This window comes from Ictalurus punctatus, chromosome 13 (genome assembly GCF_001660625.3).
Source record: "Ictalurus punctatus breed USDA103 chromosome 13, Coco_2.0, whole genome shotgun sequence".
NCBI lineage: Eukaryota > Metazoa > Chordata > Actinopteri > Siluriformes > Ictaluridae > Ictalurus > Ictalurus punctatus.
In genome coordinates this window covers 1,470,921-1,494,381 of record NC_030428.2, presented here as the reverse complement: position 1 = coordinate 1,494,381, position 23,461 = coordinate 1,470,921, and the positions used below count along the sequence as shown (strand labels likewise).

General features: G+C 39.2%; 3 protein-coding genes across 11 annotated transcripts in view; 2 read left to right on the top strand and 1 right to left on the bottom strand.

Annotated features, from left to right (window-relative positions):
• The window catches only part of LOC108273581 (pancreatic secretory granule membrane major glycoprotein GP2), a 200,006-nt gene extending 184,395 nt beyond the window's left edge, over positions 1–15,611 (bottom strand). For all 3 annotated transcript variants that reach the window (XM_053685429.1, XM_053685432.1, XM_053685434.1), the window contains exon 1: positions 15,440–15,611. In XM_053685429.1, coding sequence (XP_053541404.1) covers positions 15,440–15,596 — 157 coding nt within the window. In that variant the 5' untranslated portion in view covers positions 15,597–15,611. The remainder of the gene's footprint in view (positions 1–15,439) is intronic.
• Positions 712–14,081, top strand: slc4a1b (solute carrier family 4 member 1b (Diego blood group)). The gene is made up of 17 exons (XM_017482850.3): positions 712–833; positions 3,029–3,209; positions 3,689–3,824; positions 3,919–3,985; positions 5,775–5,817; positions 6,186–6,370; positions 6,469–6,682; positions 6,868–7,071; positions 7,190–7,338; positions 7,531–7,725; positions 8,565–8,813; positions 8,953–9,042; positions 9,536–9,702; positions 10,283–10,524; positions 12,115–12,284; positions 12,974–13,147; positions 13,504–14,081. Exons 2-17 carry the CDS (start codon positions 3,053–3,055, stop codon positions 13,582–13,584), a joined length of 2,523 nt encoding a protein of 840 aa, XP_017338339.1. The 5' UTR covers positions 712–833; positions 3,029–3,052; the 3' UTR covers positions 13,585–14,081.
• Positions 14,807–23,010, top strand: atxn7l3b (ataxin 7 like 3b). 7 transcript variants are annotated; one of them, XR_008397787.1, is made up of 9 exons: positions 14,807–15,388; positions 16,051–16,146; positions 17,424–17,556; positions 18,636–18,807; positions 20,278–20,375; positions 20,833–20,893; positions 21,171–21,216; positions 21,483–21,533; positions 22,201–23,010. XR_008397787.1 is itself a non-coding variant. In XM_017482920.3 (9 exons), exons 2-8 carry the CDS (start codon positions 16,096–16,098, stop codon positions 21,503–21,505), a joined length of 546 nt encoding a protein of 181 aa, XP_017338409.1. In that variant the 5' UTR covers positions 14,811–15,388; positions 16,051–16,095; the 3' UTR covers positions 21,506–21,533; positions 22,201–23,010. The 7 variants fall into 7 exon arrangements, 6 of the variants coding, with proteins under 6 accessions (XP_017338405.1, XP_017338406.1, XP_017338409.1 ...); XM_017482920.3 differs by having other exon boundaries at positions 14,811–15,388; positions 20,833–20,855; XM_017482919.3 differs by having other exon boundaries at positions 14,811–15,388; positions 20,833–20,855; positions 22,176–23,010.
• Positions 23,011–23,461: the final 451 nt, after the last annotated feature.

The window sequence follows — 23,461 nt, the reverse complement described above, 5'->3', positions numbered from 1 at the left end:
AGCACGATGGATCAGCGGTATGTCTGGAGGAAGAAGAATGAAGAAAGAACACTCTGTCCACAGTCGAGCATGGTGGAGGATCGGTGATGCTCTGCGGCTGCTTTGCATCCATATATATATATATATAAATAATCACTTCAGTAAGTAATAAAAAGTTTGCGCTGTACCACATTTGTGCTTCACTCTTGAACTTGATTTTATAGCAATCCGAATGAAAAAAAAAACTTATTGCCCCTTTAATCTCTGTACATGTAATCTTTTAATGCAAGTCTGTTTATAAGGTCCAAGCCCTTAAGTGTCTGTTTCTTACAGTATATCTCACCTTTCTTTCTCTTTTCTTTGTTTTATGCTTTCTTGTTTAAGCAGAAATTTAATGTTTTACAGGGACAAGCCAAGGGGTAATGAGAAGGGTATTTCTCCTTTAATAGCTGTATGTGTCTTCTATGCGAGCTAGTCTTCTACAGGCTCGGCGTTGTTGAAGATGTGTGTGAAGGTGAGTGAAGCTTTGTATAACTGGAGAGTGTGTTTAGTTTAAACAGACTGTATACATGTCATAAGATGGAAAGTGAGACACACACACACACACACACACACACACGTTTTGTCCGCTCAGTGAAGTTACCAAGTTGGGCTGTTTAGTGCATCAATATTGTGGGTGATGGTAGGAACAGCACGCTGGGTGGCAATGTGTGTGTGTGCGTGTGTGTGTGTGTGTGTGTGTGTGTGTGTGTGTGTGTGTGTGTCAGTGTCACAGGTATATATGTGCTTTACAAGGCCCTGAGAGCTCTTTCACTAATGGTGCAGAAGTTCCTCTCCATCTCTCCTGACAGTTGGTAAGTGATTTTTAAGTGATTTTTATTTTTCATCTTGTTTGTGTGAAAAAAGTCAAAGTCTCTCTTTTCGTTTTTCCATCTTTTCCAACTGTCATTTTAATTCCAATCACTTTAGCCTACAATTCTGATCGTTCATTTAACTGTCTTCGCTCGTTGTCCTTTGTGCTAAATTTGTTTAAATCCATTCACACAGGAAAAGACAGCATGAAATATGCAAATATTCAATAATGAGTCATAATTCAGCTCAATTCATGAAATAAGATGAGAGTATAAAGAATGGAAGGAAAGGAAGTCTAGACTATTCTAGGTGTAAATTTAAACTTTTCAGCTCAACTCGCTTTCGGATCATTTATTACACTAATGTGTAATAAACTCTACATAAACATTTATTACTCACTTTGTATATCGAATATTCTGGCTACTGTATTCCTTTTTTCCCTTTTCTTCTTGTGTCAACAATAAAAATCAAGCAAACAAAAAGAAAGAAAAAGAGAAAAATCGAAGACAAAACAAGCAAAAAGACAAAAAAAGAAAGAAAGAACAATATGGAACAAAGTAACAAAAAGAAAGGAAGGAAGAAACAAAGAAATATAATAAACAAATATGAAAATAGACAAAGATGAAAAAAGAAAGCAAGAAAGAAAGGGGAAAAAGAGGAAGAAAGAAATAAATATGGAGCAATATTACAGAAAAAGAAGAAAGAAAGAAAGAAAGAAAGAAAGACAGAAAAAAAGAAAGAAAGAAAGAAAGAACAAATTTGAATCCAAATAACAGAAAAAGGAAGGAAGAAACAAACAAACAAAAATAACAGACAAAGATGAAAGAAAGAAAGAATGAAAGAAAGAAAACAAACAAACCACGTAGATAGATAGATAGACAGACTGGCAGACAGGTAGATAGATAGATAGATAGATAGATAGATAGATAGATAGATAGATAGATAGATAGATAGATAGATAATCAAACAAACAAATATGAAAAAGAAAGAGTAGAAGAAAGAAAGAAAAATAAAATAAAAGAATCAAAAGAAAAAGAGTTAACATGTCATTTATACCATATCAGTGTCTGAATTTTGGAGGGAAAATATAATAACGGTTTTCTGGAGGACACACACAAACACACGCACACACACACACACACACACACACACACACACACACACACACAGACACACACACCAACAAACACACACGCACACACACACACACACACACACACACACACACACACACACAGACACACAGACACACACACCAACAAACACACACGCACACACACACACACACACACACACACACACACACACACACACACATGTTGTGGAAACAGTAAATGGTATTTGTACCAACAACAGATACATAAAGTCAAGATGAAGAAAGAATTTCAGGAGATTAGACACATTTGAGTAGTATACAGTGTATTTTATATATTATATATTGTGTGTATATATAAAATGTATTTTATATATATCGTATATATATTAAAGATAATATAAATAAAAATTGATATTTTTCATTTTTCATCTGAAAGAGTGTTGCTCCTGAGCAATAAAAATCTGCTGTAATTTTCTGCCTGCGGTTTTTTGTTGTCACTGTAAACACTCGGCTGTTACATCCATCAGATCGGCAGCCGGCAGAAAACGTCTGAATTTACTGAAACAAACTCCACCAGAAAGAAAGAAAGAAAGAAAGAAAGAAGGAAAGAACAGTAAAAGAAAGAAATGGTAGGAAATCCAACGTGGTGGGGAAATGGCGTCACTGGGTGCGGTGACGAAGGATTAGTGTAGAAAAAGAATTTCACCTCCAGACCAAACAGTTCATCAGTTAGAATGTATATGTACCTTGAACTCTGACCCCATCGTGGCACTAGAGGCATTGGGGGGCGGAGCCAAAAACTGACACAGTGACTAATGACACTTATATTTCGTTATCAGAATGTCAAATCAGACTGTTTTGTAAACTGTGCTGTTGTTCCAGCTGCTTGAATCACCAAATTAGTCAGATTATATATATATATATATATATATATATATAATCTGACCAATCAGAATCGAGGGTAATTCAACAGCGCTGTGGTATGAGTAATTTACTGATGAATCCTCAACTTCAAATGATGTTACTCCTAAAGTGTGCAGGTGATGAAATCCTCCATGGAGGAAACATCAGACTTCTATCTGGAGCTGTCTTATTTTTCAGGCCTTTGTGGAACTGAGTGAGCTGATGAAGAACGAGAGCGAGCAGGGTGGCCTGCAGGAGACAGGCCGATGGCAGGATTACAAACAGAGCCATGATCCTGAGGTTGGCCTCTGGGAATCTTCTCACATCTCCTACCTGACCTTCAAGAGCCTGGTGCAGCTCAGACGGACGATGGACACCGGTGAGGAACAAATCTCTGAAATCTCTGAAATCTGAAAGCCTGGATTTACAATTGTAGGAAATTCTTGTTAATGTTAGAAAACCTACATCTTAAATCATGCATCCTGACCAGACTGACAGCATCCTTCAACATCACTGATAGTTTCACTCCAAAGTCCAAAATCATCTGTAGGAACCTGAAAAACATCCCAAAAGAAATCAGATTTTTTAAAAAGTATTTTAATAAATACATAAAGTGGACTTTACAAAAACCCTGTCTAGTTTCCAGAATGAGGAACGTGCATGTTGGTGGGTCCACTGAAAAAAAAACAGCCTCAGGTTACAACCCTGTCCTACACCACATTGCACTATACGTAGCTCTGGCCATGTCCCACTCAGATCCACCAGTCCATCCTTCTTCCACCTGCTTCTACCTCTTCTTCTTTTTCTTCTTCCGTTTTTTCAAAAGTAATCCCTGATCACCTCCCACCATGTTCTCAGGGGTGGTGATGTTGGACAGAGAAGAGCCTTCGCTCTCCAGCATCATGGAGAAAATCGTGGATGAGATGGTCGAGAAGGAGGAGATCAGACCTGTCGACCGTGAAGGGGTTTTTAAGGCTTTAACGCAGAACCGTAGGTAATGACTACACAGTAAAAAAAAAATAAAAAATTTAAAGCCAGTCCTAGACCAGTTCCCTGACCCCTGACCCCTGACCTTTCTCTCTCCTCAGCCATTCAGTGGAGGAACAGGGTCTGACATCATCTGTAGAAATTCAGACAGTCTCGGTTGCAGAAAAGGTAAGAAACTTATTTTTAGTTGAATACAAGTAAACAAAATTTCAGTCCAGGACTGATTTAGGATACTATTATGTGAAGAAAGCTACACAAAATTCACAAAAATACTCTGCTCTCATGGATATGAAACAATTGAAAACAAAACATAGGTTTATCAAAAAAAAAAGAAAAAAAGATCTTTGTTAAATATAGGTGTGGCACAATTATTGGCACCTGTATGAATTCATATGAGAAACACATATTCGTACACCTCAGTGACTCGGAACAGGAAATTGTTCAGCCATGACTTCCTGTTTCACAGGGGTATAAATATGAGGTAACACATAGGCCAAATTCCCTTAGTCATTCATAACAGTGGGTAAGATGAAGGAATATAGCTGTGATGTGCGACAAAAGGTTGTTGAGCTTCACACAATGGGGCGTGTCTATAAGAAAATAGCACTAGCATTGAAAACACCCATTTCCACCATCAGGGCAATAATTAAGAAGTTCCAGTCTACTGGAAATGTTATGAATCTACCTGGAACTGGACGTGTGTCTATATCGTCTCAACGCACTGTGAAGAGGACGGTTCGAGTGGATAAAACATCTCCAAGGATCACAGCTGGAGAACTGCAGAAGTTAGTTGTGTCTTGGGGTCAGAAAGTCTCCAAAACTACAATCTGAAGTCACCGACATCACCACAAGCTGTTTAGAAGGGGTTCAAGAAAAAAGCCTCTCCTCTCGCCCAAAAACAAACTCGAGCGTCTTCAGTGTGCCGACACTACTGGAACTCCAAATGGGATCGGGTTCTACGGTCAGATGAAACCAGAATAGAGCTTTTTGGTAATAAACACAGAGGAGGTTTTGGAGCACACAGAGAGGTAGCCGTATGGAGAAGTTCCTCATGTCCACGGTTAAATATGGAGGAGGATCTTTAATGTTTTGGGCTGTTTTTCTGCCAGAGGACCTGGACATTTTGTTAGGACACATGGCATCATGGACTCCATCAAATATCAACAGATATTAAATGAAAACCTGACTGCCTCTGCCAGAAAGACTCAAATGGGCCATGGTTGGATCTTCCAGCAGGACAATGATCCAAAACATCATCAAAATCAACACAGAAATGGTTTACTGACCACAAAATCAAGGTCCTGCCATGACCATCCCAGTCCCCTGACCTGAACCCCATAGAGAACCTGTGGGGTGAACTGAAGAGGAGAGTCCACCAGCGTGGACCTCGAAATGTGAAGGATCTGGAGAGATTCTGTATGGAGGAACGGTAGATATTTTTAAATAAACCTGCGTTGTGTTTGCGATTGTTTGATATCCATGAGAGTATTTTTGTGAAAATTTTTAACAAAACCTTAAACAATAAAGACACTTTTTTATAGCCTTCTTTGCTCATATTTACCACCAAGGGTGCCAATATTAGTGGAGGACACTGTAGCTTTTAATTTAACACAAATGGTATTTTGATTTATTTATTTGATATCGATATACTCGGTCCTTTATGAATTATACTCTCCATTATTCTCTTACAGTATGTCTGTTTCTAGTGTATAGCAGTTAGTTCTTGGTAAAATTGAGGGGAAAAAACAAACAATTTAGAAGTTTCTTAACTGATAAAATAAAATAAAAAACAAAATAATAAGATGTAGAAGAAGAAGAAGAAGAAGAAGAAGAAGAAGAAGAAGAAGAAGAAGCAACACTTTTTGGTCCCAGACTAACAAACGTCAATAAAAATAAATGTCCAGTTATGTTTGATTGCAACGTGCAATAACGTGCTTTCCCACTGCGTGTTCCACAGAGCGATGCAGGTGAAGGTGTGGAGGCCTCCGTGGTGTTTGTGGGTGAGTGATTGTAGATTATATTCATTTTATAACCCTTTAACATGTAATGTAAGAATAAATCCATCCTTTGTGTGAATTTATTTAATAAAATAGAACACGATCAAGCTGAAATCACAAGATTGTATGCTCCTTGTCCAGAAATGATATGTTACAGTTGAAAAGACTTTATAAAATATGATTTTAAAGTTTCTAGTTTAATGTTTTTAATTAAAAGTTAGATTTCTCTCTGTTCAGTGGGACGTGAAGTTAATTAACTGCAAAGGCATTTTTCCATTTTTTGAAAGCATCTTTGTTACGAGTGGCCATAATTCTGGACCTGAATGTCTTGTGTATATATAGGTTATGAAATAGATGCATGTGTGTTTCAGGGACTCTGGACTTCCTGGAAAAGCTGACCATGGCATTTGTCCGCCTGAAGGAAGCCCGAGTTCTCGAGATGTCTCTGGAGACTTCCGTTCCCGTTCGCTTCATCTTTGTGCTGATCGGATCGACCCAAAACGACGTGGACTACCACGAGATCGGACGAGCTATGAGCGCACTCCTGGCAGATAATGTAAGAGTGATTCCAAATGGTTAACCGGTTGAGTATACTGCTTTACTTACTTTACTGCTTCACTGCTACTGATTTCTAACATATCTACACACTCTTAGGTGTTCAAGCAGGCAGCGTTAAAAGCTCAGAACGATAAAGAGCTGAATGATGCATTGACTGACTTCCTGGATTGCAGCGTGGTGATCCCGCCCACAGAGATTCAGGACGAAACCATGCTTGCGCCCATCATTGGCTTCCAGAAGAAGCTCCTGCAGGAGAGACTCCACCCCTCTGAGCCTCAGAGCCATCTCAACCCCAAAGCAGATAGGAGATGTATTGAAATGCTAATGAGCAATACGTAACTTGCTCCTTTTTCATGATTTATCCACTAGGCCACACGATTAGCATAGCTAGGTATCTAATGCTAGTTAGGATTTTAGAGATTATATGAAACAAATCTACAAATGTCATTATATGTTCCAAATAAGCAAGTAATAATAACGTATCTCTCCACATAGCGTCTATTTCCAAAGTGCCTCCGCCGGAGGATCCGCTGGTGCGCACTGGGATACCGTTCGGAGGACTGATCCGAGATTTGAGAAGACGCTACAAACACTACAAGAGTGACATCACTGACGCCAGGAACGCTCAAGTCCTTGCTGCCGTAATCTTTATTTACTTTGCCGCCCTCTCCCCTGCTATCACCTTCGGCGGTCTGCTAGGTGAGCACGAGTGTGTGTATGTACAGTATGAATGATGTTGGGCGTCCAGAGCGTGACAATGTGTTTGCACCATGGGAAATATAACGATGTTACCATTTTGCCCCGCCTCCTGCCTCAGCTGATAAAGTGGATAATATGATGGGCGTATCGGAGCTCATGCTGTCTACGGCAGTGCAAGGTGTCATTTTCTGCCTGATTTCTGCCCAGCCGGTCCTCGTCATCGGCTTCTCGGGACCGCTGCTGGTCTTCGAAGAGGCCTTCTACGGGGTAACAGTCCCATACGCCCTTACATGTACATACTAGTATTGCGTAACATATTTTAAATATCTGTTTTCACCAGCCTGTATCATCATAAAGATCCGTTCAGGCATAGTTTAAATAAGGCAGCAAGGAACGGAACGCCATCATGGACAGTTTTTTGAATGAAACATTTTGTGTGTGTGTCACGTTTTCCGCCAGTTCTGTAAGTCTCGGGACATCGAGTACATCGTAGGTAGAGTGTGGATCGGGGTGTGGCTCGTTGTCATCGTCATGCTGATGGTAGCGATAGAGGGCAGCTTCCTGGTGCGCTTCATCTCCCGCTTCACCCAAGAGATCTTCTCCATCCTTATCTCCCTCATCTTCATTTACGAGACCTTCGCCAAACTCGGCAGTGTACGACACGCTATAATATCCGTTGCTAATGTTTAATGATTCACATTCAGTTAGTAACTGTCAGGCATGATACAAAAATTTTTAAAATAACAAGAAAATGCAATATAATAGGATGCGCTGGATCAAGTGCTATTTTCTAAGTTGCTGAATAATGAGTGTGGAAGCCATATAGTTAAATCAAACCAAATTTGCAGTGATGTAATGCAATATTTACATTATATATATATATATATATATATATATATATATATATATATATATATATATATATATATATATATATCTTAAAATATAATTAAAAGACTAATATAATTTAATGAATCATCGTAAATTCCTTCATTACCCTACACTGCCTTAATTATGTTATGTGTATGTACAGTGTTACTATCACTTATTCATTACTTGTTCGTTTTACTAATCTTACTAATTATATGAGTATTTTGAATGGCAATATTGGCAATATTAATGTTACGTTTAGGAAATAAAAATAAAACGCTAGTCTAATTAGTCACGTTTGCAACCTTTAAAGAATAAATATATCTATATATGTTTCTAATTACTAATATTAATAAGTAATAATAACAGTAAACATGCTGAAACCGCGCTAACCATAATTACTACTCGAATTAGTCATATTTTTTTTATTGTAATGCTGTGCATGCTATAAAAAAAAGAATTTGCTGTTACAAAGCTTGTATAATACTGTAATTAACATCTGTAAATCAATAGTAATACTAAAGATGTAGAGAATATTAATATATCGTAGTATAGTAGTACTATATTTATCAAATAATACCAGAATTAAAATAACGGCTTTTTTTACTGTTCTATCCTGATAGATTTTCAAGGCCCACCCTCTTAATCTCAACTACGAGCACTTGAACACCTCAGTTGCAGATCCTTGGCATCCCATCGTCTTCCATCAGACAACTGTAAATAATTCTACAGGCAACATCACCACAGTCACTACAATCCGTTACCGTGCCTACCCCAACACAGCGCTGCTCTCCATGTGCTTGATGTTCGGCTGCTTCTCCATCGCTTACTTCCTGCGCATGTTCAAGAACGGGTACTTCCTGCCTGGCAAGGTTAGGTCCTGGTTCAGGTTTTGGTAGTTATAAAGGTCATTATTTAATATAAATGGCAATAAATTACAAGTGATTTATTTTTACTTCAGATTTATTTTAGTGTTTTAGTTTCATTTCATTTTTTTTTTTTGCCTTTCAGGTTCGCCGTTTGATGGGTGATTTCGGTGTCCCCATTGCTATTTTCCTCATGGTAGCTGTGGATATCAGCATTAATGACACCTACACACAAGTAAGTTTCGTGCGAAAGATACATTCATTCTTATCGGTTCATTTTCTTAACGGCAGCTCTGACAGAAAAGCGTCCACAAATCACAGACTTTTATTCATGTGCTTCTTCAAATATGTTGTCTTTTCTATAGTAACAGCTTGGTATGGTGAATGTTTCTGTAAGAACATGTTTACTTAACGTTTAAGGAAGGAGTCTCCAGTGTCAGCGCTTTGTAACAGTCAGAGGTAAAGCTGTAACTTTACGTTTTCTGACACGGCAGAGTTTTCAGGAGAGAGGAGTTTGCTCTTTGAGAGGCTGGTGAGGGAATGACTGTTTGTAGCTACTATAACGTAAGTGAGAATAGGAACTAGATTGTTTCGTGGCTGCTCCACAGCAATAAATGTAACTATAAATGGGTAACATGTATGACTCCTTGTTCTTTAAGTAATAAAAAATAATAATAATTGGCAAATTGCTGTGGTATGAGTGACCTTGTGACCTTGATGTTTTGTAGAAACTAGTGGTGCCTAAGGGCTTGCAGGTGTCTAACCCTGCCATGCGAGGTTGGCTCATTAACCCCATGGGCGAGCACAAGCCCTTCCCCACATGGATGATGTTCGCTTGCGCCGTGCCCGCCATTCTGGTCTTCATCCTCATCTTCCTTGAATCGCAGATCACTACGTTAGTTCCAGTTTTCTATCTAGGGTTCTCATTTACTAAGATCCAAAATAAAGAGGCTAAAATTTTAAATAATTTAAATATTATTTAAATCTGTTGTTTTTATAGTCATGGCAAGTTCAGATCTCAAAGAACTGTGCAGTTGCACATCGAGTGCAGTGTGTAAAAATGCATCAAAAAATGCTCAAAATACAATGTGAATGAACATAGGCCTCAGTATGTTCTGTTTAAAATGGTAATCATAAAGAAAACCTTTTTACAGGCCTGTTAATTACTGTCAGCATCAAAGGTGAGAAAGTACAGGGAATATCAAATTAAGCAACTTTATGCGGGTAATATTAAATCATTATGTTAAGAAACTCTTATTTTGATATACTGAGACATTTAGAAGAACTCAAAAGCTACTGGGTATTTTTTGTTTATAAAATGCAATCCTCTGTAGACTCTATGAGTAAATTTGCTTGCCGGAATTTTTTGACAATCTGCTAGGGGTTTTCAAGCTAAATAAAAAAATAGTTAAGTTAGTGTGATGTCAGATCCACCACTTTCCCTCCTATGAACTTGTTCTTATTGTGCTCTGTAGGTTAATTGTTAGTAAACCTGAGAGAAAGATGGTGAAAGGTTCAGGCTTCCATCTGGACCTTCTGATTTTGGTGTGCATGGGAGGGTTCAGTGCTTTCTTCGGAATGCCATGGCTCAGTGCTGCCACAGTTCGCTCTGTAACACACGCCAATGCCCTGACGGTCATGAGCAAAGGGCCCAAACCGGAGATCGAGAAGGTTCTGGAACAGAGGATTAGTGGTGTATTGGTGGCCCTCCTCGTGGGTAGGTCCCTCTTTTAAGAGTTCTATTTTCATGCAGACACAAGTGTAATTTTCTGGCATAACAGGCATACTGATTATGTCCTACGTATGCCAGTTTTCCTTGTTTACACTAAACTCTGCTGGTGCAATGATGTTTTAGAACTGCAGGTGTAGTGCTGTATTTTCCTGCCTTTAAACAATACTGTTTAACATGCCCTCTTCGATTCCTCTTTGGGGAATCATGGGTAAAGCCTTGGGTGACATTTAGGGAATCCTTTGGGACTTTGGGGGCACCTTGGGGGAATTCCTTGGGCTAATCTCTCAGTGGCATTTTGGGGGAAACTTTTGAGGGATTCTTGGAGGAATTCATTGGGGAATCTCTTAGGGGAATCTCTTTTCTGGGAATCTTGGGGGAATCCTTGTAGGAATCATGGTAGAATTAGGAGAATCCTGGGGGAATTTCTTAGAGGAATCAAAGGGGAACTTGGATAATTATTTGATGGAATCTTGGGGGAATCCCTTTGGGGGGAATCTTTCAGGAGAATCTTGGGGGAGTCCCTTGAGGGATTCTTGAGAATCAATTGGGAACATCACTTCTAGGGAATCCCTTGATTGGAACCTCTTTTTGGAATCTTGTGGGAAGTGTGTCACATTGAGTGTCACATTGGAAACTTGGGGGAATCATTTGTGGAATTGCTCAGTGGAATCTTGGGGGAATCCTGTGGGTGAATCAATGGAGGAATGCCTCGGGGGAACATTGGGGAATTCTTGGGGGAATCTTTGGGGAATCCTGGGGGAACCTTGAGGAAATCCCTTGGGGGACTCTTAGGAGTATTCCTCGGTGGAATCTTGGGGGAATCACTTGGGGAAATATCTTGTAATATAAATAAATAAATAAAGTCCTTGTGGGAATATTGAGGGAATCTTAGGAAATCTCTCGGGGGATCTTTCTGTGGACTCTTCAGGGAATTCATTGAAGGAATCATGGGAAGCCCTTGACGTAATCTTGGGAGAATCCCTTGAGGGAATTTTGCGTGAATCTCTCAGTGGATTCTAGCGGGAACTTGAGGGAATTGCTTGGAGGAATCTCTCAGTGGAATCTTGGGGGATTCCTGAGGGAATCTCAAGGCATTCTTGGGGAAATCAAGTTTGGGAATTGAAATTCTTTTGAGGGAATCTTGAGAGAATCCCTTGAGGGGACTGTCTCTGTGATTTGGGGAATCTTGGGGAATTCTGTGGGTGAATTGATGGAATTCTTTGGGGACAATTGGGGGACTCCCTTGGTGGGATCTTGAGAACCCGTAAGGGAATCTTGGGGTAATCTTAGGGGGATCCCTTGGGGGACTCTTAAGACAATCACTTGGAGGAATCTTAGAGAAATCCATTGGGAGAATTCCTTGCAGGATTCTTGGGGAATTCCTGGAGGGAGTCCCTTTCTGGAATCTTGGGGAATCCCTTGGTTATATTCCTGATATAACCAAACCCGAGAGTGAAGGAAAATGGACATCGGGTCTTTGACATCCTCGATCTCTTCTCTCCTGGGTTACTTAATTAGGTATGTAATGTATATTTTAATAAATTGATCCCTGTTGCTCTTCTGAACTCTTGCCAGGACTGTCCATCCTCATGGAGCCCATTCTGAAGATGATCCCCATGGCAGCTTTGTTTGGAATCTTCCTCTATATGGGAGTCACATCTCTGAGTGGCATTCAGCTGTGGGATCGCATGCTGCTGCTCCTTATTCCAAAGAAGTACCACCCCAATGAACCGTATGCTCAAAGAGTATGTTTCATTGATAAATAAACCTGGGCCCTTTCAGGAAAACTTCTCAATGTTATGATTATATTGTAAACATAGCATGTTTGGCTATTCAAGATGAGGCATATATTGATATTTCAGTTTTTCTTGCCTCTTTTTCACTGTAATGTGTGCTGTATATTTACTTGTACCTCTTGTGTTAAGCATGGTAGCTTCTAGATTTCATAACTAGATTTAAATAGAGCCCACACTTAGACAATAAATTATAATAAAGTACAATAAATGATCTGCACAATAAGCAAATTATACACTGTTTTTCAATGACACATTAGCCATTTTACAGGAATGATGGTTGCTGAAAATGGGCCTGTGTATGCCTATGTAGATATTCCATTAAAAATCAGCTGTTTCCAGCCATGATAGTCATTTACGACATCAATATCTAGATTGTATTTCAGATCAATCTAATGTCATTTTAATTGAAAAAAAATAGTGAATTTCTCTCAAAAACAAGGCAATTTCTGAGCGATTCCAAACTTTTGAATGGCAGTGTAAATCAATTACTTTCACAGCTCCTGGCATTATGTCATTTTTATAAGGCTAATCTTATTAGACCTTTGCTAGAAGTTTAAGCTTTAGCAAAACCCTGACAAGTTTTCTTGAAATAATGTTGTTTCTTCTGTCTCCTGGCATGGTTTCCCATGATGCTTTAGGTGAAGATGAGCAGGATGCATATGTTCACAGGCATCCAGATAGTGTGCCTGGCCGTGCTGTGGATAGTGAAGTCAAGCCTGGTGTCACTCGCCCTGCCCTTCATCCTCATCCTGACCATCCCACTGCGTGTGTTCCTCAGTCGTCGCGTCTTCACCAAGCTCGAGATGAAATGTGTAAGCTACAAATCACATCATCGGCCAACAAAGGACTTATAGTATATACTATAGACTTATGTTATAATGTAGGCAATAGTTACAATATGAATTAAATATGAGAAGCCAGAATTCAACAGCGACATACTAATTCACTGATTCTAATTATTCGAAATTACATGAATTATTATTTAAAACTGTAATACATTTTTTTACCTTTAGGAAATCTGGGAATCCACTCATATAAAACTGAAATCTCCCTGTTAAATAGGTTCCTTTGGTAATTTTTAGGGGGTTATTTTGTGGGGAATGCTCTACATTACCTTTTAAATGAGTTTAATAAAGTGTCCTAATTCCTCTCATTTCATTTCTGTCAGCTGGATGCTGATGATGCCAAAGTGACATTTGAGGAGGAGCCCGGCGTGGACGTGTACTCAGAGACTATGATGCCATCGTAAATGTGTTACCCCAATGATGCCAAAGCTACATTCAGTCCCATATTGACTTGTGATATAGAGATGCTTAATGAAAGCAATATGTACAACAAACTCTAAATTAAAAATAATCCTTGCTAAGACTTTCTCTGTGGTGCTCCAAATGTAATTTTAAATATAAAATGACTTTGAGAAATACCTCAGAGAAGAAATTTGTCTCTATGTGTCTATTAGAAGAAGAAAAAAACAGACATATGATGTAAAAATCATAACATCAAATTGTGTGCTTTGTGGCAGAAAAGTTTTGGAGTCACTGGTAACCAGCTAGCTGATGTATTTTATTGTACATTTCTCTTTATTTAAGAGTAAAATGCACTTCACATTATATTATATAGACCGATAATGGATCAGTATGCTGAACAGTTGTAATATTAACCTTCTGAAGTCTGAAAAATGTAAACGTTTTGCCATAGATTTTATTTTGCTGTATTAAACCACCGTTAAAATGTTTTTAACTCAAATTTTTGGTCTAATTTTTTTTTCTGCACGATTTCAGCTTTAAGAATTATTTTGCTTTTTTTTTAATTTAAGATACCGTATTGATTTAAGTGCTTCCACAACATGCCACAAATAAGAAGAAAAAAATACATTTTTATTTAATAATTAAGAAAACAAGCTAAATTAATTTTTTTTAATCACATGTAAATTTCGTGTTAGTTGTCTATACTAGTTAGTGAATAATGCCATTAGTTCATTTGTACTAAATCAGCTGGGGATCATGTGATCACCATTGTTCCTAAAGACCAATCACTGATCACTATTGCTCCTAAAGACCAATCACTGATCACTATTGCTCCTAAGAAAAGATTTTAGGTCCTAAGGTTTTCCTATGAAAACCAGTATGGGTCATTTTGACCGCCTTTATGCATTCGTGAAGGTTTTTTTGTTTCATGCATTGTAGAGTTAAATATCAAAAATCTAAAAGGTGTGCGTCATATCTGACACCTAGATGAACACTTTAGTTAGTTTTGGGACTGTACGTCATTCCCTCCAAATGCTACTGCGCTTTAAATCATGGTATATTTTGTGTACGAGCCCATGCAGTAATAAAATACATGGCAATATTTATATATGATTTAATAGCTTATTTTAATAAATATCAGAAATCTAACAGGTGTGCATCATACCTGACACCTAGATGAACACTTTACAGTTGGTTTTATGACTGTAAGTCATTCCCTTCAAATGCTATTGAAGTTAGAATCGTGTTTAACAATGTCGTATGTAACTTTAGAGACGGTCCCTTAATTTCCACATATCTGAGAATATCGAACCTCCAACATCACACCGACTTTATTCCAGTTCTGAGATCAAAGCCCAGCACTGCTAAGCTTCCACCGCTGAGCCCTTAACCCTTAAATCCTCAGTTATATAATAGAGATCAATGTAAGTCGCCAAATGCCTTAGAGGTACACTAATGCAGCCACTCAGTGGTCACGCCCACTGGTTCATTCCCGTAAAACGTCTTGGCTCCGCCCATCTTCGATCGACTCTGTGCTAGCAGCAGGATCGATTACTCCGGCCTGAGTGCGGTGGAGAATGGACGGAGCGAGCACGCAATGTCGCGATTTACACCCGCTTTGATAAATCTGTGAAGAAACGCTTTAAGGAGGAATGTTGTGTAGGGGTTGTTTTTTTTTTTTCTTCTGCGGTGCTTTGAACTCGTCTTTGGGACTGAATGCGCGCGGATTTAGGAGTTAGACATAGTGGATCCTTTTGATCAGATGAGCAGCAGGACTCTGAATAAAAGGCGGCCTTTCTGCAGAAGGTAACAAATAAAAGATGAAAGGCTCGACAATACAGCACGCTGTTTGTGTTTGTGTTGGTGTTGGTGTTTTTGTTTGTGTTGGTGTTTGTGTTTGTGTTTCTGTTTGTGTTGCATGGAGATGTTCAGGGCGGTGTGTGATCTTGTGTGTTTGAAAGCGGGATCTTGCGGTCACGTTTTGATCCCAAAAATAAGTGGAAAAAGAGACCATGTTTGTTGCATTTGCATTGAATGTTTTGGCTCATTGCTGTAGATGATTACATTAAGATTGTGTGTGTGTGTGTGTGGGGGGGGGGGGGGGGGGGGGCTACGCTATATGTTTTGCTGGCTTTAAACCTGTTTTTTTTCTGCAGTGTGTGATCAAAGCTTTTGTAGTTGGTGTGTGTGTCTTTGTTGTAAGAGCTACAGACATAATACTGCTGTCTTACAGGTTTGTGCACATCTCTGTCTTAGTAAGCGTAATGGTGTGTGTGTGTGTGTGTGTGTGTGTGTGTGTGTGTGTTTTCCTTTACATCTATAAGGCGTAATTAGAGGACATTGCTGTCTTGTGCAGTCTTATACATTTCAAGACATTTACTAACATAATTGTCATATTACACATATTATAAATCTAATGATGTGTGTGTGTGTGTGTGTGTGTGTGTGTGTGTGTGTGTGTTCCACAGCCCTGTGCTCCAGCATGTAGACGCCTCTTCCTGTAGTCTTCGCCAATGAAAATGGAGGAGACGGCCCTGTCCGGCACGGACAACAGCAAAATGGAGGTGGGTGTTCCACCACACGTGTTTTGCTCACATAAGAGTGTGTGATGTGATGTGATGTGATGTTCCACTGGTGCGCACACACACTCGACCGCCTTGCTGCCGGAGAGAGAGTACACCGCCGGCTCTGGTTATGCCGTCGTACAGAAAGCTGCGATGATGTCGTGCCAGCGTAGAGGATGACGCTCTGGCTGTGACATCATTTCATGCGGACTTTAAATGGCTTCTTGGCAGCGATTAGATTCCGTGTGTTGACGCGTTTCCTTTACAGGAAGTCAGAGTGACGTCACGGTATGAACGACGCGACTCCTTATAGCGTTCCAGACACGCCACACCCACACTGAATCGAATACTTAACAGTGAGTTAGAGAAATACTGATGGAGAATCATGGCGGTGTATTAAAAAGGATGAAACCGCAACGTTCCAGGTTGGTCAAATACTAATCTGGGTTTGAGGCTCACACTCAAACCGTTTATTCTCTACTAAGCGGTGGATGGAAACTTTTTTTGAACTGGTTCATTTGTGTAAATTCACTTATCATGTCTTGTGGACTATACAGGTATATATTGTACAGGTATGGACTATACAGGTATATATTGTACAGGTATGGACTATACAGGTATATATTGTAAAGGTATGGACTATACAGGTATATATTGTACAGGTATGGACTATACAGGTATATATTGTACAGGTATGGACTATACAGGTATATATTGTACAGGTATGGACTATACAGGCATATATTGTACAGGTATGGACTATACAGGTATATATTGTACAGGTAAAATGCCATTTTTATTATTAACATGTTGCAGATTCTGCAACATGTACATGTTCTAGAGAGCATTTAATCGGATGACATGAGGTTGTGCATAGATATGAGGCATCAATCAGTTGGGATCGTTTTCCCAGAAGTGATGAGCGATACGATTTAAATCTAACGATTCGAGCCTCCATACAGGGCGTCAACGGGATTTCGTCTTCATCCTGGTTAAAGTGGGTGAGAAGTCCTCGTCAAACTCTTGACCGGTCTCCTGTCAGGTTTGTTTAGATTGAGAGGGGGTGTGGCATATTGTCTCAAACGCTATGGACTGCGTAAAGCACAGTTCCTCCGATTTCCTGCTTCCAGTGGAAACACGTCAACATACGGGATCAAATCACGACTCTCGGGCTGTTTCAGTGGGACTTCGGTGTCATCCTGGGATACTGTGAAGTATATTGAAACATGCTTTGGCGGTTGTAACGGAACGGTACAATGCTGTATGTTTTGCTGCAGGGCATTGCTCAGGAGATTCTCTCCGATCTGGTGGAGGACGCATGTCTGGGGCTTTGCTTCGAAGTTCACCGGGCCGTCAAGCAAGGCTACTTCTTCCTGGACGACACGGACCAGGAGAGCATGAAGGACTTTGGTACTGGCCGATAAATCGATAGATAAATCCATAAAAGTGATGCGTGGAGTAGCGAAGGGGCAATTCTTGAAATGATACGATGCCCATTAGGGTTAGTTGGTTTAAAGAGAGAAATATAGAGTGAAAACTTACTACGAAATATTTCCCAGTAGGTTATTTATTAATCAATTCAATTCAATTCAATTCAATTGTATTTGTATAGCGCTTTTTACAATAGACATTGTCTCAAAGCAGCTTTACAGAAATATCAACACGGTAAACAGATATTAAAGGTGTGAATTTATCCCAACTGAGCAAGACACTGAGTGGCGACGGTGGCAAGGAAAAACTCCCTAAGATGTTTTAAGAGGAAGAAACCTCAAGAACCCAGAGACGCCAACATTCACAATTTACCCGTAGCATTTACGATTTTTTTTTTTTTTTATGATTTACCGATACGGGAAACAGTTGAAAACTACGCTTTTTATCCTGTAGCACGTGCGGTCCGACGTTTCTTCAGTTCCCTGCTCGCAACTTTAGTTCCTACCTTCAATTAGCTCTCATTTACTGTTTGACTCCCAAAAATGGAGGAAAACAAAACTTACACGATTGGTTTCACCCGTATCCTGTCGTTTAATGTTTTAAATCTCATCGAATGTTTTACGGAGACAGTATGAGGAGAAATAAAGCTTGGGATGAAAGTAGCAGATATTGTTGATAAATCGGGTGAGTGTACATAGCTAGCACGATTTGCTTGCATTTGCTAATCTGAGAGTGAAGATAGTATGAAGGTGAAGACATTAAGTATAATTTTTTTTTTTTAATAGGCCACACCCACTCCTACAGTATAAGTCGCTACATGCAAAATAATAAAAAATACAAGTGTTTAATTGCTTGCTAGAGTGAACGCAGGGTTAGCAGGTACTCTCGACTTTTATCTAGGTGAACTTGGACGTCTAAGTTTGCTAACCTAATTGTTAAGTAGCTGGGATTTTTCACGATCGGGGATGTACACAAAAAAAAGTGCAACAACCCATTCCTAAAATTCTGCAGTTATTCCGTATTAGTAAGTGGTTCTTATTTATCGTCTTGCGTGACAGAAATCGTGGACCAGCCCGGAGTGGACATCTTCGGCCAGGTATATAACCAGTGGAAGAATAAGGAGTGTGTGTGTCCCAACTGCAGCCGGAGCATCGCCGCCTCGCGCTTCGCCCCTCACCTAGAGAAGTGCCTGGGCATGGGTCGCAACAGCAGCCGCATCGCCAACCGCAGGTCAGGTGCCTCAACACGCCACAGGATGCGATTATTCGATTCGACACACTGGCTAGCTTTGTTTGCGATGTTCTAGATATAAAAGATTTACAGACTAATCACAAATTGGTATCGGATTTTTAACAAAGCCAAATCACTTCTTCGTTTGTTTGTTTATTTGTTTGTTTATTTCTTTAAGATTTTTCCAAACTCATATTTATGTATTTTCTTTACCAGAGTTAAAGAAGGTCAGTTTGGGGCACATCATCATCATCATCATCATCATTCGTTCATTTAATTTACTGAATTAGTTTAAAGATTAGAAATGTAATAATGAAGTTTTACATTTTAAAATTTTATTTAATGGGAAAATAAAACACGTTTTAATAGTATATTAAATTAGTATAGTTTTGTTTTGTCTTGTTTGTTTTTTAGAGAGAGAGATATCCAAGATCATTTATAATCACATAAATCTAAACAAATTTGTGTATAACAAAATTAGCATTCTTTACAACTAAATTGGTTATTGAATTTCCAAACTTAAATCATTTGTAATTTATTTATTTACGTACGTTCTTGTTTTCTCCCGAGGTTTGGCTGGGGTTTAGTTAGTAGCCACACTGAGAATAGCAATCAGTATATGCCATTTAATTATTTATTTCCTTTTTAATGTAAATAGTATCTATATATATATATATATATATATATATATATATATATATATATAATATATATATATTTGGATTTATTATCTAGTTGTTTTTGCCAAACTGCTTAGTTTAACCTTTACTAACTTTTGGTCAAATCTAAGTAGATGTTTTACATGTGTGCAGAATGTGGACACTTTTGGGGGGGGGGGGACTCTTATTGTTTAGTTTTGTTTTTGTAACGTAATAAGTAAAAAAAAAAAGTTAGGCTATTTACAAGTAACATCAAACAGTTTTTTTTTTACTCCCGACAAATCAGGTTGCAAGTTGGAGGCCAAACGTACCGGTGAAACATGAGGAACGTGTCAAATTTAAAATATATTGTAATGCAGCTACAAATAACGTGACGGTGGCCCCCTAGTGGCACAGGGCGGAAAAACGTCCGTCTGGAGATCGCGAGTTCGCGGTGGCCCGAAGACAAGTGGATCAAATTTGTCCGTGTTCTCTGGGTGGGAGGTGCATACACAATCCCCTGTCAATCACAGTGACACTAGCCAACCATAGACATCTGTGAGCTCATGTAGGTGGAAGAGTGAATTTGGATAGAAAATTGTATCTTTTGTAAATGAAGATATTCGATGCACCGTCGCATGAATGCCTAGCTTTCAGCCGCATCAGTACCTTTTTCAGAAAGTTAAGAAACCGGATCTGACCGTTTTCCTGACTGGTTCACTATGTAATCCTGCTGGAGTGAGCGATCTCGTCTCAACTGCGGTCCACTTCCTGGCTAGGGGCATGGATTATTGATGCACATTTCTCACGTTTCCTCTCCTCCGCCACTCAGGATAGCCAGCGGCAACAACACGAACAAATCCGAGAGCGATCAGGAGGACAACGACGACGTTAACGACAACGACTGGTCCTACGGGGCAGAAAAGAAAGGTGAGGGCCCTGTTTATTAGCCTGCTTATTGGAGCGTTTGGAATTCGCGTAGTCTATAAGCGAACCGGGAAGCCGGCTTACAGATGAAGAAAGGATTAATAACGGATTAAATGATGTACTGGCAGTTAGATCATTTTTTACAGATTTACAGTGTATCTAGGTAATATATTAGCTATATAGTAATTCCAGATAACTTATTTATTTATTGAATTTTTTACGCTCATTTTAACAACCCAGTGCACCCTGAGGTTTAACGACTAGCTAGCTACGTATCGTGACGCTAGCTTTGGATTGCGATGTTTCACGATGCTCCTGAAGACCGACGCCGTTTACATTTCCTTCAAACGACTGTGTAAAGGTCATGTGTTCTGTGGTTTTTTGTTGTTGTTTTTTTTTTTTTTTTGAAGAAATGATCTCGAGTTTCATTTAAACCTAAAACTATTCTTTTGTATTGCAGCCAAGAAGAGAAAGGCAGATAAGGTATTTTTACATTCTTTGAAACGTCCTGTTCTCTATCGGTAAGTTTTTTGTTTTTGTCTTTTCTTTCTCCCGTTACACCCGTAATTTCTAGATTTTTAGACGCGCCACTTGCACAATTTTAGCCTTTTCTAGCGTCTTTTCTTTCATTTATTTTTCTCCCTGGCAGTACCGTACATGATCTTATCATTCAGCTGTCTAGCATCCTTTGTAATCTTTTTCTCTTTATAGAAAATTGAGCTCACAGATTTTGGATTATTGGAATAAGGTTGTTTTTTGTTTGTGTTTGTTTGTTTGTTTGTTCGTTTCACTTCACAGAATCCAAATTCACCAAGACGATCCAAATCGCTAAAACACAAAAACAGTAAGTATCTGTAGATTTACTGAGCTGTAGCTAGTAAAGGTTGGGGACACTGTGACGGGATGATCTCAGTAATCGTGATGAAGATGTAGAATGTGAAAATACGTCGTGTCATTGTTGATGTGGGAAGTTTTCTGTAAGGGGATTGTTTGTTTGTTTTTGTTTATTTATTTAACGTCTCTACATGCGCTGTGGTTTCTCTGTAACATGACCAGCTGCGATTTTTGTTGTTGTTGTTGTTGTTGTTGTTGTCTTATTAACTTCAAAAGAAAGGAAAAAAAGAGGCTGGTGAGGGAACGACTGTTTATAGCTGCCATAACGTAAGTGAGAACAGGAACGAACTTGTTTCATAGACGTTCCACAACGTTAAATGTAACTTTTTATCAAAAGTATGACGTGTCGTTCTTAAATAAATGCTACACGCGTAGTTGTTTCTATGGAAACGGAAACGACTTTTAGCTAAAACAACGAATGAACTGCAGTGTCAGTTCGTTACACGATGAGGAACACGACACGTATTAAGTAACGTCAGGATTTAACTTTATTTCGGAGGGCGAGTTTTGTTTTTGTTTTAAGTTTTATTTGTTCGGAACGTGACGTTGCGCGAGGTCACTTCGAGATGTGCGGAAAATTCTCGACTTTCAACGAAGATACAAAGACTTTTTACACATCGAACGCTTATAATCATCTACTATCGGTGATATTGTTTTATTTATTTATGTCTATATCCTGTCCACGTATCTGTATTGTGTATCGCAAAATCATCTTCACGTATTGTGACATGATCTTTGTGATGATAACTACCGTCGCAACATTTGCTCTTTCTTGTACAATTAACTAAATAATGAAGTATCACACGGGGGGGATCTCGAGTTATATGGACTGACTGTTTAGTGTTTCATTTTTAGTAATAAATCCAGAGTCAATTGAATCTATTGTTTTATTGGGATTTTCTTTAAAAGCCAAAGATCTGTCTTCGTCCTTCAGCTTCGCTGGATCCTAAGCAGCGCCCGGAGTGAAGTTGTCGTTGCCGGGAGATGGGTTTCCACAGCAGTGTCGCCGAGAGCTACCCACGATGCCATTAGGGTTCGACATAAGGATGGAACGAGGAACTAATCCAGCGTCGATTCTTCATTCGGTTTACACACCTGTCCTGTCGTGTTTTCGGGGGGGGGTTTCCTTTACTTTTCTGGAATATTTGCACAGTAAATCCATGTCCTCGTGTCGATCGTGTAGCTGCGACCCCTCGGGACGAAGGTAAACGTGGCGAAACGATCAGCGGAGGAAGTAAGGACACGGGCGGGCAGAAGTAGGCGCATGAAGAGTTGCTGGCGTGCTTTCGGACGGTCCTACTCCTGCTGCAATGATTCTCAATGAGGAGAAGAGTGATCAAAATCAGTCTTAATGCTGCTTATTTCACTTTTTTTTCCTGAGTTTTAATCATATTTTTTGTGCAGAACCAAGATTCAGAACTATACATTGTGCTTGGACTATGGGTAATTATGATCATGTTATTATACCAGGAACAACTGGATTATTATGAACTATATCTGGCGACTTGAAAAACATACATATTCATCTTTGGAGAATGAACGAATTCTCACTTTTCTCTGATTTTTTTTTCCCGTTTCTTCTCCCCCTCATCTGTATACTTGATGTTTACAGTGTAAAGGAATTATGTGTCTTGGCTGTGTTGTAACTGTAAATATATTTGATTCATCGGGGAAAATGCTGCTACACTGGCCATGAGCCACATGCTTACAGGCATGTCACACACATAATAAACATGACTCGATACGCCGTGTGTTTGTGTCTCTTATGGACGGACTCGGGTACGAACGTGAGCCGGAACATCTTCCGGGAAGTATAGTTAAAAAAAAATTTTTTTAAACTTTGGGCTGGAATAAGTTAAGTACATCCGGTAAAAAAAACTAATCACAGTTCTAAATCAATGTGCCGGATCCGGTATAACCATGATAACTGCCACTGGCTAAATAAGGGTATTAATGGTGGTATTAAATAATAAAAATGCTACATTTAACTTTTGTTAGCTGTCTGTTTACCCTGAGCTAATAAATGTAGATATACTTTTGAATTTTAAGGGGTATTAAAAAAAATTATGAAATAATTTTAGTAGCAACTATAGCACGTGGGCACAAGGGACAAGTAAGTTAGTAATTTTATAACTGAATCATTTGAGTTAATAAGAGTCGACTCGTTCGGCTCCCAAACGGCTCCCTTTTTGTTT

Coding starts and splice junctions, on each gene's coding strand:
- slc4a1b (XM_017482850.3), top strand. CDS start 3,053: ATGAAGAACGAGAGCGAGCAGGGTGGCCTGCAGGAGACAGGCCGATGG. Junction 3,210..3,688: donor CAGACGGACGATGGACACCG/GTGAGGAACAAA, acceptor CCATGTTCTCAG/GGGTGGTGATGTTGGACAGA. Junction 3,825..3,918: donor GCTTTAACGCAGAACCGTAG/GTAATGACTACA, acceptor CTCTCTCCTCAG/CCATTCAGTGGAGGAACAGG.
- atxn7l3b (XM_017482912.3), top strand. CDS start 16,096: ATGAAAATGGAGGAGACGGCCCTGTCCGGCACGGACAACAGCAAAATG. Junction 16,147..17,423: donor CGGACAACAGCAAAATGGAG/GTGGGTGTTCCA, acceptor GTTTTGCTGCAG/GGCATTGCTCAGGAGATTCT. Junction 21,217..22,175: donor ATCGCTAAAACACAAAAACA/GTAAGTATCTGT, acceptor TTTCTTTAAAAG/CCAAAGATCTGTCTTCGTCC.